This window comes from Phaenicophaeus curvirostris, chromosome 11, assembly GCF_032191515.1.
Source record: "Phaenicophaeus curvirostris isolate KB17595 chromosome 11, BPBGC_Pcur_1.0, whole genome shotgun sequence".
In the NCBI taxonomy this organism is placed as follows: Eukaryota; Metazoa; Chordata; class Aves; order Cuculiformes; family Cuculidae; genus Phaenicophaeus; species Phaenicophaeus curvirostris.
In genome coordinates, this window is record NC_091402.1 from 23,466,183 (window position 1) to 23,480,503 (window position 14,321).

General features: G+C 40.9%; 1 protein-coding gene across 2 annotated transcripts in view; it reads left to right on the plus strand.

The window, feature by feature from the left end:
• Window positions 1–2,061: 2,061 nt before the first annotated feature.
• LOC138725020 (sodium- and chloride-dependent GABA transporter 3) overlaps window positions 2,062–14,321 on the plus strand; it is a 72,061-nt gene continuing 59,801 nt past the window's right edge. Inside the window, exons 1-5 of one of the 2 annotated variants that reach the window (XM_069865509.1) lie at window positions 2,062–2,086; window positions 2,974–3,204; window positions 5,737–5,871; window positions 6,038–6,178; window positions 7,571–7,661. In XM_069865509.1, coding sequence (XP_069721610.1) covers window positions 2,985–3,204; window positions 5,737–5,871; window positions 6,038–6,178; window positions 7,571–7,661 — 587 coding nt within the window. In that variant the 5' untranslated portion in view covers window positions 2,062–2,086; window positions 2,974–2,984. Of the gene's footprint in view, window positions 2,087–2,417; window positions 2,561–2,973; window positions 3,205–5,736; window positions 5,872–6,037; window positions 6,179–7,570; window positions 7,662–14,321 lie in introns of those variants that run through there. The other variant, XM_069865507.1, reaches the window with a different exon arrangement.

The window sequence follows — 14,321 nt, forward strand, 5'->3', positions numbered from 1 at the left end:
AGGCCTTGTATTTCAGCATCCCAGCAGAATCCTGTGGGAATACAGTGTTTTCTTGGAGGTTCCTTTCCCAAGTTATTCAATATATCAGTTCCTCATCTTCATTAATTCTAGTTTATAAACCTAATTAAACATAGTCCTAGAAGGTTTTGGTACTTCACAGCACCTTTGGCTAGCAGAAACATCTGCTTTCCACTCTCACCTCATCTACTTTCCAGAATTTTAAAGGTTTCCTTGGGAGTGTGGAGATAACCCTGAATAAGGCAGAACTTGAATTGCTTTGTTAGGTCGAACTTCTCGTGAGAAGGTTGGAGGCAGCAATTCTAAATGCTTCTGTGGAACTCGTGCTGCGTTATCAGGAATGAGTAGACAATGCAGAAGAAATCTGCTTGACATAACTAAATTACTTGATGTATTATGCTGCTAGCCCTTCTACAGGATATATGCCAATTTAGTTATTTAACTAGTGTTTTAGTACTAGATATTTGTTTTACTAGTAACAGACTTCTGATATTCGTAACAGTTGGTTTCTTGTCTTGCAGCGCAGCCCTGTTGCAAGGTTTGCTCTCATCCCAGTCTCAAACTGAGCTCGGACTGCATGTCACATGCAGATCTCCCAGCAAACTGGCAGAATCAGGCATGAATTCATGAGCATGAGATGCACATGGTTAGTGCGGGAACTGAGATGTAGCATGTAACTGAAGACCTTTTTTTTCATTATAAAAGAGGAAGCTACACCAGATTAAAAAAAAAAAAAGTTTTCAACTTGTTTTAAAAATTGGGAAGTTTTATGTTGGAAACACTGTGCTAGATTCCGGTACAGTATTCAATAAGATTAGCAGCTAGCAGTTACTTTCCTCAATTGGCAGGCGACTGAATGGGAATCAGTGCAAGGGTACAGCAGTGGATAAAATACTTGTCACTGGGAATTAATAATTTCAAACACTGAACAAATCAGCAGTGACTAAACACCTTTTGCACCTGCCAGTCACTCCATACACCACTCTTTGGAGCAGGCCCCCTCGGTCTGGTACCAGAAGTCTGAAGACTACTGATAGTCTCCCACATACTGAACCATCGGTCAAATGTTCACTGTCTCTTAGCTTCCCGTCATTTTTAGAGTTTCTCTCAGGAATGGAATGAGAATTCATTTCAGCTTTGATGTTTAAGTGTATCCTGTTGAGCCTGCTCAGCCTGGCTGGAACACAGAAAAACAATTCCTGTTTTCATTCCTGCAGAAAAACTAGTTGAAGAAGTGGGGGAAATAAAACAACAAAACCCCCTCAAAGTTGAGTTTGGTTTGTACAAAGGTAGGTTAGGGGAAAAAAAGGTCTATTCCATCCTCAGTTAGTGAGTACCAGCTGCATTAAAAACAAACCCACAAAAAGACCACCCAAACCCATGTCCAGTAATGGTATCTGTGGTGGATACTTTAAAAGAAGGAAAGTCAGAATTCTGCTGTTCTATCATAGTGTTACTGCTGGCATTTTTAATTTTGCAGTGTATGTTTAACTCGTGTTGTGTATGATTGTATTCAATAAGAAAAAGGCTTCATCCTGCACTCACTATGTGCAGGTGTTTCTGCAATATATTGTAGGCAGAGTGTAGGATGAGGCCCCAACACCCGCTCTGGTCACATGCAGAATTTAAAATCAAAATTCTGTAAGTTCAATGCAAGTCAGAGCTTCAGTGTGTTAACACACTGTGCAAGCAGGGTGTGACCAGTCTCCAGCTTCCAGAGTCAGCCTGAGTTATTACAAACTACATCCGTGGGCATCTCTGCATTGTCTTCGGGGAGCACTGGATAACGGGTTTCCTGGCACTGTAGAAAGTCCAAGGAGCTGAAGGGCAAGAGGAAGAGAATTCACATGGAAGAGTATGCTGTCTCTGGGACAGGATCCTCCAGCACGCTTAAATGTGATCCAGGATTTCAGAGCCAGTATTCCAAAGTGCATCTCCTGTAGCTGCAGAGCAGCATACCAATGATCGTAGCTGCTGTGGAGAGCTGGATGCAAGGGAAGATGTGAAGCTAAAACCTGAGTTGGAGCTTGCCGTTTGCCAAGGAGCAGCTGTGGAGACAATAGCAGAGGTATTTGGTCTGAGTTGAGAGATGTGAGGTGGAAATCACTGACCTGAAAAAAATGGAGAGTGGGTGGGTATTAAATGGAAAAAAAAAAATCTCAATTTGAATTACATTATTTTTTCCTATTCTTCCTTCTATTTAGATTGAATTTTAAGCAACGTCGCCTACCACCCCTCTCCAGCCCCCCATCAGCTGGGATGCTGGGCGGAGCGGGAGGGGGGAGCAGCCGGCGGGGCAGCTCGAGGGGGCGGAGGGGGAAGGCGGTGTTATCCCATCGCTCTGAGGAAGGCTCAGCATTTGCGAATTCCGGCTGCCGAGCGCGGGGGGCATCCTAACCCCGGGCAGCAGCCGCAGAACAGGACGAGGCTTCCCGGCTCCTCGTTATCCCAGAGCTGTCGGCTCACCGCTGTGCCTCCTGCGGCGAGGAGCGGCAGCCGCGGAGACCCTGTCCCTCTCCCAGCCGCGCAGGCAGAGCCCTAGGTGAGTCCTCCGAGAGCTCCCGTACTGCTCCAGGCAGGCCAGAGCTCTTCAGGGCCCGTTCCCACATCCCTTTCTTCTGTTCTCAGTTGTATGCCTGGAAGGTGCAAATCTCTCTCCTCTGGAAGGTCTCTCAGGCTGGGATCTTTGCTTGGGGAGGGATTTTTGAAGGGCTTCACTATCTGCACCTTAAAACCTCTTACTGCTAAGCTGGTTGGTTTCCCCTGCCCCCTCCCATTTCCCTATTTTCTTTACAACTTTTCTAGCCTCACAGAGTTGCCTCCTTCACTTTCACCTGCAGATTCACGTAGGCAATAAGAAGACAGTGGTATGCTGAGGGCTTTCATTAGTCATTGGAAGTTATTATTAACAAGTGGCTTAAAATCTCTGTATGTTCTTCTTATATTCTCCCCTAGGCTGAATAGTCATGACAGCTGAAAAGGCTATTCCTATCATTAATGGCAAACCAGAAGATGCTTTGGACCAAGAAGCCTCAAGTACCAACCTCGTCCACAGCAATGATAAGAAAGTTCATGAAAGAGGTCACTGGAACAATAAGGTTGAATTTGTGCTTTCTGTGGCAGGGGAGATTATTGGGTTGGGAAATGTATGGAGATTCCCATATCTTTGCTACAAAAATGGAGGAGGTAAGATGGCATCATATGTTGATTTACAGCTCGCCATAAACACGTGGGAAAGAAACAGTTAAAAATACTTTACAGTGATTTTTTATGCTAGTAAGAGACAGGTATCAGGATTTCAGTGTATGTGCGGGTAGAGAAGTGTTAAATATCTGACAACTAAGAAAAAGTCGTGGTGTTTCTCTTTCCTTCTTCTGCCCAATATTGTGTGATTTACTTTCACAAGTCTGTTTTCTAGTAGTAAATTGACTTATTTACGATTTTTAATGCAGAAGAAGTTAGTGTTCTGTTACATCAGTATGCTGTTTTCTTCTGTGTGAATACAGACCTGAGCAGACTTAAGTAGGTTTGTCTGACGTAGAAAAGAATGTGGTAGTTTATTTTTCACAGTAGTGTACTTTGAAGAAGATGAATTGTTTTGGATAATATTGAAGACTACTTTTTTTTTCTTTCTCTGAAAATCAGTGAGGAAAGAAAAGTAGATTACAAGTTTAGTTTGGAGTTTCGTGGATTCAGCAGTCTCCCCGCTTAAGGCCTGAATCAGTGTCAGTGTAAGCATGTAGTCTGGGAGAAAAATAAGATGTTTAGGGGCTGACATGCAAAGATCTGTTCTTCAACGGCTGGTTTGCTGACAGGACTGTGTCAAGTTTCTTTCCCTTGTCCTAGAACTAGGCTGGTTGTATGAACTCGGGGTGGTTTGGGCCTGTCTTGTATGCTGTTTATCTAAGGACAATGCTGCTGTGTGAGATGCATTCATAATCTGTAGCTCTGTTCTTTATGTATCTGTATGCTGACAAAACTAAGATAATGGGAATTCACCTGTTCTCAGAATGATGCTGCCAAGTACTGTTGTACTCAATATTAACATGCTGGGTATGATATGCAGTTTTTTGTTGATTGTCAGAGTTTCCCCAGAGAAATTTTGGCAGAAGGAAGGATAGAAATATTTTCTTGGCATATAATGAAGATTTCTCTGTTCATACAGTCGCATTTGTATGTACATGCTAGCTTCATAATGTGATGCTGTTGTTTTTAAGGTGATAACATTAGGTAGAAAAAATTCTAACCATGTCTTTGGGTGATTTATTGAAAAAGTAATTACTTGAATATCATACTCTATCACCACTCTTTCTTTAAGAACAGAATTAATGTGCGTAGTTTAATTGGCCATGGCCTAGCACCATGGGAAATTTATCTTTGGTTTTGTTCAATTCAACTTTGGTTTTGTTCAGTGAGGAATTGGTCTATGACTGGTGTTTTTCTAACTCTCTGGAATGCCCTGCTGGAATTAGACCAGAGCAGCACTTTTTTAATGCATCAGATGTAAATATTGAAAACTACTTAGTGTGTGGTAAGTGTAGGCAATGTTAATATATGTGAGCTGGTTATGAAATAACAGAACAAGTCTGGAAGCAGCAGTGTGGAACTTCTGAGGTCTGACCTTTCTCTGGTCTTCACTCTGAGACATAACAGGTAGGGCAGGTATAAGCTTCTATCATTTTAATTTGTTTTTATGGATATTCAGTGTTTTTTAGGAAAATTAATTTCTTTGAGTGTTTAGAATTAGATACTTCTAGGAATATGATCTGTTTGCAAGCTGGGAAGCCTGATGTCCTCTAATTGTCGTGATGCATACCTACTGTAGAACAGTATTGGGAAAATAGAGTCAAAGCTAGTACTTTCAACAAGTTGCCATGTTAAAGTTGCTGTGATTGAGTGTGTGAGTGGGCCTAGCTGAATTTGATGCTGACAAGCGGTTCCCCTGGTCTGTGAGGATCTTGTTCAAACTGTTTGCACCATAAATCATCCAGAGAAACCATGTTTTAGATGCAAGGATTCCATTCTGTGTGAAATCCACATTTATTGCTTTGAGATGCATCTGAGATTAAACTGGAGGCAAATTGCCTGGCTAAGGGAAGAGACTGCTTGGGAGGAGATCTCTCTTGAGGTGTTGGGTCTGAATAAGATGAAAGTCAAAGCAGCTGTAATTAGTTGCCTTAGCTTTCTAATCAATATGAATAGAGCATGACAATAGTGGCAGGTAGGGATGTTTGGGTTTTGGTGTATTTGTTTTCCTAAGTTTGTTTCATCATTGCCTTTCCTGATAATCCTTATCATCAGGCTTATCTAAATAACATACAGAGGGCTTCTTGGATTTAATTCCATAACACTTCTTCATTCCTGCTTTCCTGAGAACTGTGAGGAAGACAAGATAGTGCAGACTGACTTGATGATAGTCAGAGGAGGACTATCTGTGACTGAGCAAGACTGTGGTCTCCTCCCTGTCTGAGAGACACAAGCAGAATTCAGTGTATACTGAAGAACTTTGGTCTGGTCTTTGTTCATCTGCAACATTGACTTACTGCTTAACATGTGATATTGGGGGCCAGGAGTAAACACTTCCTCTACTTTCAAGCACAAGGCCTGAGAGGTGGCTGATAGTTGATCCTTCCTTTATAAAGAAAATTAATTTCTCACTATGCTGCCAAGCAACTGTATTCATTATAACCAATACCTCCCCTGAATGTTCGCTTGTAGGTGCTTTCCTCATCCCGTATGTGGTTTTTTTCATTTGCTGTGGAATACCGGTGTTTTTCTTGGAGACGGCTTTGGGTCAGTTTACTAGTGAAGGAGGCATTACATGCTGGAGGAAAGTTTGCCCTCTGTTTGAAGGTAACAGACAGTTCCGTGTTTTACCACAAGAGAATGCGTTAAATGTGAAGTAAAATAAAATAAATGTGTAAAAATTTAAGTATGTCTTAACTTCCAGCAGTAAGCATTTGTTTTAAAATTACCTGAAAAGTAAAATCTTTCTGCTGTCTCACTTTTTTTTCTCTAGGCATCGGATATGCTACCCAAGTTATAGAGGCACATCTAAATGTATATTACATCATCATTTTAGCATGGGCCATCTTCTATTTGTTTAACTGCTTTACTACAGAGCTTCCTTGGGCGACCTGTGGGCATGATTGGAATACAGGTATGACCTCAGTAGAGATGGTTGCTATGCAATTACTTGCAAGTAGTCAATTCATATATCAAAATGTCAGGAACAATGCTATTCTAGTAGAAATGTCTGTGGAAATGGGCCAGTCACATCACACTACACCATCACAAAGGAATCCTGAAGACTGATTTATACCTTTTCAGTTTAGGTCACTGTATAAGCATTTGTTCCTGCAGAATATCATGTCAGAAAGCAGAAGACTACTTTAGTTTTTGTTAATTCTGGACAGTATTCTGGCTAAATCCCCGGAGTTTCATTTGCAATCATATCTATTCTGCCTGAGTACAGTCAGTGAATTCTGCTGAAGAGCTGATGACAGGTTGCAATCTTGCTCTTTCACTCAGATGAAATCAGAAGGAGTTTAAATGGAGAGGAAAATATTAAATATGGAGCTTTGGGTTCACTCTTTTTAATGCTGGATGTTGAGGGACAATGTTCATCAAGCTGCTTCCAAAACCTTAGTCAGATAAATAATCCTTACTACATGCAAAGCAGTTGAAAGATGAGGTGTGTATTTGAGTTAGCAGTGTAGGACTCTGCATCTGTCCTGTCATGGTTATTTTTATCTGCAGTGCCCTGCTTATTGCATGCGAAGTTCACAGACATCCATGGCAGGAAGACAGACCAATGCCTGTATTTCCATGTTCCTGAAGCTTTCTTTTATTTATTTATTTTATTACTGTCAGATTTCACATCATGTACCAATTGCACTGTCTGTCAGCAATTTAACTGGTCATTCGCATATTCTTTGAGCACACTTAAAACTATCTGAAATCTTGAGGCTCAGGTTTGGCTAGGCAACTTGTCTTGGGCCCAGCGGATATGGAGCACTTCAGTGTCAACTTTGGCAGCCAGTATTGATCACCACTCAAACACCCAAGTGTCACCTCGACAGTGTTGAGCTGCTTTGATATCCTTTCTCTGTTAGAGATCATCTTCATAAGCTAGTGACTCTCCCTGTGCCACGTTAATCCAGAGTGGAATCACATTGCTGTCGGGGTTTCATAAGCCAGTCGTTACCAGTAGCCATTGAACTAATGGCTGGAGTAGGAGTATGTTGTATTTCCCAATTAATTGCCTCGGTTTCTCAAAGTGACCTTTTCCTCCCCCAAGGGTTTTATTGGCCCTTGCCATCACAGCTGTGCTGCATGGATATTTTTCTGGGAGAGACATGGGGTATGATGACCAAAGTACAGCTTTACAGAAGTAGCAGCTGTGGCATTTTAACATACCCAGAAATCCTTTAACCACATAGCGGAAATGTATTGCAGAATGGGGGCTTTTCAAGATGCATAAACTAGGAGATGCATAAGAAGAAATGTACTTACATGTCAATATAGAAATCTCTTTTTTGTTCTTTTATAGAAAACTGTGTGGAATTTCAAAAACTTAATATGACCAACTGCAGTCAAGTCTCTTTACAAAATGCCACTTCTCCAGTGATGGAATTTTGGGAGTAAGTGCACATAAACTTTGTTTGATCAGACTTACTAGTTATCTTCTAATATTTTGATCATTTACACGTGTTTAGGTACTAGTGTGCCCTGTAGCACTTAGTGATGTGAGTTCACATAGAAATTTTCAGCCAGATGGAGTCAGGGTGAGGAGTTTTAACTTTTTTTTTTTTTAGAGGATACAAGGAAAGGAATTCCATATCCTGAAAGAACATAGAACAAAGTGTGCCACTTGCTTGGGAGCTTGGCTCCTGCTGCTGGAGGAAAGAACCTCAAACCCATACTAATGAGGAGACAGAGGTGAAAGAAAGAAAGATTTTAAATATTTCTTGGTTTTTTTCCAGGATTTTTCTTTTCTTAAGAATTTGAGGTTTGCATCTTCTTCCTTGTTTGAGGTAATAATACTGTGACTTCTGTATCTCATTTTTTAAAGGACTATGTAAGGGTTAGTTGCTAAGCTGTTGTAACTGGAGAGTTTAACTCTCTTATGTCTCCTTGCTCCTGATTTGTAGTTAGAGTGATAGAGGAGAATTATGTCTCTACAAAATATAGTCTGCTTTTGTGATGGCACTCATTTTTTCTTACTATAAAAATTTAATTAGTGCATGTGTAGTTGCGTACTTGTTCTGTGCAGGCTGTAGTGTGTTTTAAGACAGCTGCAGAAATGGACTAAGTCTTCTCACAATTAAGTGTGTTGCAAGATTCTGGGTTACTGAAATTTCTTGAGTGCCCATTCTAATCTTTTTAGTTTGTTATTGAGGTAGAGCCTCATTCAGAGGTTCTATGTTCAGAGCTCTAATTTATGTTCAGGACAGCAATAGCTACACTTTGAAAGGACTGTAAATTCAGACAGCCCTCGAAGGGAGAACTCTACGCTAACATTGTTTTCTTGAATGTTAGTATGTGCTATTGTCTTTGTGTCTGAACCTCTTTGTCTTGCTACACCCGTTACCTCCACCTTATGGATGGTAGTTGTTGCTTCAGGATGTAATAGTGTTTTGCTTTAGAATAATTAAAAAAACCAAAAACCCAAACAGATTAAATCTGAACAAGGCATAAACATGCATACAATCTCTTATTAAAATTTTGGATAACCTGAACACCTAACATACTAAATCAAAATATACCTACTCTGCCCAGGTAATGTTTCAGAATAAACAAGTGTTCAGGTGGCATCTCTTAATGCTACGAATTCATCGTTTTGACAAAAACATCTTATGGTTCTCTGGGGTCACTAGAGCTAAGATTTCATATAATTAGAGTAAATGAGCAAAGTATTTTCTCCAGCAGTAGCCTTAACCACTGTGAAAACAAATGTACGCTCTTCCTGCTGAGGAAGGTGTTTGCATTGTTGGAATTTTAAGTTGGCGTGACTTGAAAAGTTAAAATAGATATGACAAACTAGTTTAGAAGTGGAAGAATGAGCTTTATTAAATATCAGGACTGGTTTTGCATTAAAATAACTAATAAGAATGGATGGAAGATTATAATTAACTTATAAGTCTTAAATATACATAAATGCACAGTAGAGCTCTTTGTGTGTAGATGGCAGTGCAGATCACAGAGTAGTTACCATGTAGTAAACCTGTTATTAGACTAGTTAATTTTTTCCAGTGAGTTGTCTTGGAGTCTGCAGATAAACGTTCTCAGAAATGTTATTTCACTGAGCCAGAGGATTTATTCACGTGTTGTTGCTGTACTTTATAAATTCTGGTGTCAGGAACCATAAACGTATGGAAAGACTCTTTGTGAAACCTGTAGTGAAAGGAGAGTTGATGGGGTAGCCTGTGCAGAGCAGATGCCTGCTCCTGTTTTCAGAACTCGGTGGACAATGGGGGAGAATCTTCACTGCTGCATTAACCAATCACAGCACTGAATTAATTTGCCTAATGACCAGGTTCCTCGCATTTAACTCAGTTGATGTCTATGAAGGGAAGGAGGAGGCCCTGATTTTCTTCTGAACAATCACACCATTCATAACTTCTGGGCCCCTCACCACAAGAAGGATGTTGAGGATCTGGAGCGAGTCCAGAGAAGAGCAACAAAGCTGGTGAGGGGGCTGGAGAACAAGTCTTACGAGGAGCGGCTGAGAGAGCTGGGGTTGTTTAGCCTGGAGAAGAGGAGGCTGAGGGGAGACCTCATTGCTCTCTAGAACTACCTGAAAGGAGGTTGTAGAGAGGAGGGTGCTGGCCTCTTCTCCCAAGTGACAGGGGACAGGACAAGAGGGAATGGCTTCAAGCTCCGCCAGGGGAGATTTAGGCTGGACATTAGGAAAAAATTCTTCACAGAAAGGGTCACTGGGCACTGGAACAGGCTGCCCAGGGAGGTAGTTGAGTCACCTTCCCTGGAGGTGTTTAAGGCATGGGTGGACGAGGTGCTAAGGGGCGTGATTTAGTGTTTGATAGGAATGGTTGGACTCGATGATCCGGTGGGTCTCTTCCAACCTGGTTATTCTATGAGTCTATGATTCTACTCTTTGCTCTCTGCAGTATCAAGTCTGCAATTGAAACTCCTCTAAGTTGTGTCCACATACAGTCAGATTATGATGTAAGGGTCAGCTCGGGGAAAAATGTTTGGGATTTGTGGGTATCATTTGATTTGTGTTTTGTCTGTTACCATCTGAGATAATCTGTGAATTAAAGTGGCAATTATTGTGAGTAGTGATATTATTTGCTTACTGTTTGCGATCTCGTTGCATGTAGAACTGAACACTGTATTTGTAAACTGTTGGGCTGATATTACGGCTTTCCTTTGATAATTATATCACATTACCACAGCCTTCTATAGTATCACGTTATCTCAGATTTTTTTTTTTAAATTTAAAGACAAACAAACAAAAAAGAAAAAAAACACAAAAACCCAACCCTAAATGCTTGGGTAAGACTCCATATTTGCACAAACTCCTGTTTCAGCAGTGCATTGTTTCAAGCCCAGTGCTCTGAGTCAAAATTAATAGTGATGAGGGGTACACAGGCTGCTCTGTGTCGCACAGCAGACTAGACTGGCATTATGTAAATGCCAGCAGAGGTTAGTAGCAGGGGCACAAGCTGAATTTGGTTTTTTGTGCAATCTTTCCTTTCCTCCTCCTTTCCTCCTCCTTTCCTCCTCCTTTCCTCCTCCTTTCCTCCTCCTTTCCTCCTCCTTTCCTCCTCCTTTCCTCCTCCTTTCCTCCTCCTTTCCTCCTCCTTTCCTCCTCCTTTCCTCCTCCTTTCCTCCTCCTTTCCTCCTCCTTTCCTCCTCCTTTCCTCCTCCTTTCCTCCTCCTTTCCTCCTCCTTTCCTCCTCCTTTCCTCCTCCTTTCCTCCTCCTTTCCTCCTCCTTTCCTCCTCCTTTCCTCCTCCTTTCCTCCTCCTTTCCTCCTCCTTTATCTTTTCCATCATCTCAGCTACAAGGCTTAGCCCTCCTTTATTCATGACCGGAAGCAAATCTAAATCTTCAGTTGGTTTGAGGATTGCAGGTAAAGGCTTCAGCTGTCTGCTGAAACATTTCTAGCTGTTATTGCCTCTGTAGCCTTGGTTACTCCTAAAGCTGAAGTCAAACTCGCCCAAGTGTAGTGATTACTGAGGGGATACTTTGCAGTTCCATGAAGGTTTTCTGTCGTGCAGATGAGTAGCTACTCTTCCTCAGGTCCTCCCAGATGATCCTGATTCTTTGCTGTCCTCGCTGGTATGGACTCACTTCCTCTGATAATCCAACACTCTCCACCAACTCTGATGGCCAGGTCACCCAGAGTGAAGGCCTGTTCGTTGTCAGGTATGAGTGGATTGATATTTCAAAGAAAAAGAAAGTGAAGATTTAGCAAGAAGTACTGCAGTAGGTTGTGTTCTGCTTTTGATACACTCAGAAGAATCTCATTATAACTGCAAGGACCTCAAAATTTGGAATGTGTTTGTGAGCCTGCAATTGCTTACAACTTCTCTGTAGGTCTACAGCAAAAATGGTCTGATCCTGATGAAGGAGCAATAAGCTGAGTCTGGGAATTTGGAGTATACTTGTTTTCCTGCCTAGGGATGTCCATCCATGTTAAAGTTTTACAACTTCATTTAGGTTAGCAGACTAGCCGCTGTTGACAGTTATCAGTGTTGATAACTCTGGGAAAAATTAGGAGGTTGAAGGATTTCTTGCCTTACTTAAAAAGACATTGCCAGCTATAGCCCTGTTCAGTGTCACGTTCCATCTGCATCTACAGTTTTTCTAAGGTAAGCTGCTGAATTGATCAAATTCACTTTATATTCTTCAAACTCTGATGCTGTATTCCAAAGAAGGACAGGTAATAGTCTGAAACTTTCCTTTTCATTTCTTACTGGTGCCTAGCATTCAGCAACTGTCCAGTTAACTATCAGTTATGGCGTTTCTCACATGCAAATTGGATAGCTTGATCAAGGTTTTTCTTAGAAAAAATAATAATCATAATTTCAAGGTGTGACATGTGGAATTTTTAATGTCCAGACTTCCAGCAGTTAATAGTGATAGCTGCAGTAATAGTAGAGGTGTTGGATAATTTCCGATATGTTTAAGCAGTCCCATGAAAGAGAGCTGTGGCTATGGTTGAGGCAGTATTTGTGGGCTGGGAAACAGTACAGAGAGGCGAAGGTGCTCCTACCTCATTGTCCATATGCCTCCCTAGGAGAGGAGGTTGCCTGGCAGGTATGGGGGCTGCAGCCACGTCTCTGTGCACTTTTGGCTGCTCCTCCAGTCTGTTGACTTGAATCTGAAGTTTCAAGTGCCTGAGAAGGGAGCTGGATGAGACAGAGGACCCGTGGTTTTGTGGTTGATTCCATCTCAATAGTTTTTATTGGCTGTACAACAACAACTTAGTCCTCTGTTAAAGAAGGTCTAATTGTTGACCTGTCTTTCCCTGAAGGGGGTGACACGTCCTTAACGTTTCCAAGTAAAGTCTAGTGAGAAAAAACATGTTTTGTCCAGGGAAAAGAAAAGAGTCTATTCTCAGCAAAAAGGAAAAGGCGCAACCCATTGCCTTGCAAAGTCAGAAAGAGTTTTTCCTGTTTCATTCAGGCTGCTAATGGCTGCAGAAGCCACATTATGGTTAATCCCCACTGCCCTGTGAAAAGTCATTAGCAAGTTGGGCCTGATCTTGCAGGGTTCAGTACCAGAAACTTTTGGCTTCTCTCGGAACTGCTCCCTTTGTGCATGGCTCATAGGACATCAAGTTGTGCCAGCCTTGCTCGTTGCTGTTCAGTTTATAAGAGGCCGTGTGAAAATTGCTTTTGTTTGGAGCCATGCGAGGTTTCATCTGTTTTTGCCTCACAAATACTGACTATGCCAATTTCAGTTGAAAGAAGTAATTGAGGTAGGTGTCAAAATACTAAACCACTGTCTTAATATTGAGGGATAAGCATTGCCATAAGCTAGGCAAATGGACTTTCGTGTTCTTTGATTTTTTGTCTTAAACGTTGTATGTAATGTTTTAACTGTGGAGAAAAAAAAATACATTAAAAGATGCAAAGTCAAGTATTTGAGTATTAGGAAATATTAGAAGTAAGGTTGTGCAATTTTAAGTTTGTGTCTTTTATGAATATGATTATCTTTAGTTGAAGAGCTGCCTAATATTTTTCAATACTTCTGCTTTATTCTTGCTGGAGAATGGTCAGGGAGACAGAACTGTTTAGGTGTTCAATTGTTTGTTCATTTCTTGTGTTACATATTCTCATTACTATTAGGTTCCTGCTCTGCCAACAAAGGTATTAATTTAATCAAGGATTCCTAGGGTGTTCATGGTATCAGTGTCTTTGCAGTTGGTTTTCTTGATTACCGACGTATCAATTTACCTTCACATAATCTCAATGCGGTCGTTATTCCCATTTTACAGAAGGGGTTCTGAGCTACAGAAAGAATCAAAGTGCAAAGTATGAGAGGCCCAAGCCATTTTTCGTGCTATTTAGCATTAACATTGCACAAATTTTATGTCAATTAAGAAACAAGAAAATACATGCAAGTCACCTTTGTCCAAAGATAAAAAGTTATTTTAATTGAAGGCACCATAATGTTCGTTTGAAACAAGTAATTGCTATTTCATTCTAAACAAAACATTTGAATTTGTGCATTTGCATCGAAGTTTGAGGGAATTATTAAAAAAAAAGCAGTAATGTTTTGTTGTCTTTGTCCTAGTGACTTGGTGTTTAGAAGGCTCTCTTTGTTGTATTTTGCTTGCAAGAAATGGAATACATGGGTTCCACTTTCTGGAATGTGTTGTCTTGGGTGGGAATTTCACCATGTCCTCTCGAACTTGCTCTAGTTGTATAAAAGTTAACTCATCCTGGCATACAGGATGGGTTCCTTACCTCTTGCTTCTTGAGTGGGTACCTGAGATAGGTATCATCACAAGAAAAAAAAGAAAGAAAAAAGGTTTAGCTACTTCTAAGGATTATTTCCTGACTTTGACTTTGTAGACTTAGGGTATTAACAGAAAGGGTGATTGCTTAGGGTTTTTACTCATATTAAGTGCTCACAGAAGAGATGTTCTTGCTGTGAAAAAAATAGTGAACACAGACTGGGGAAAAAACAACATTCTTTTTTGTTAATTTTTTTCAGTGTTTTCCACTGTATTCAGTGGCAGCAAGGAAATTGATTTGCAGTTTCAAGAGGACTTTCTGAGGAAGACTCATTAAATATTGCTATGGCATTCCTGTAAGCATTGCAGAG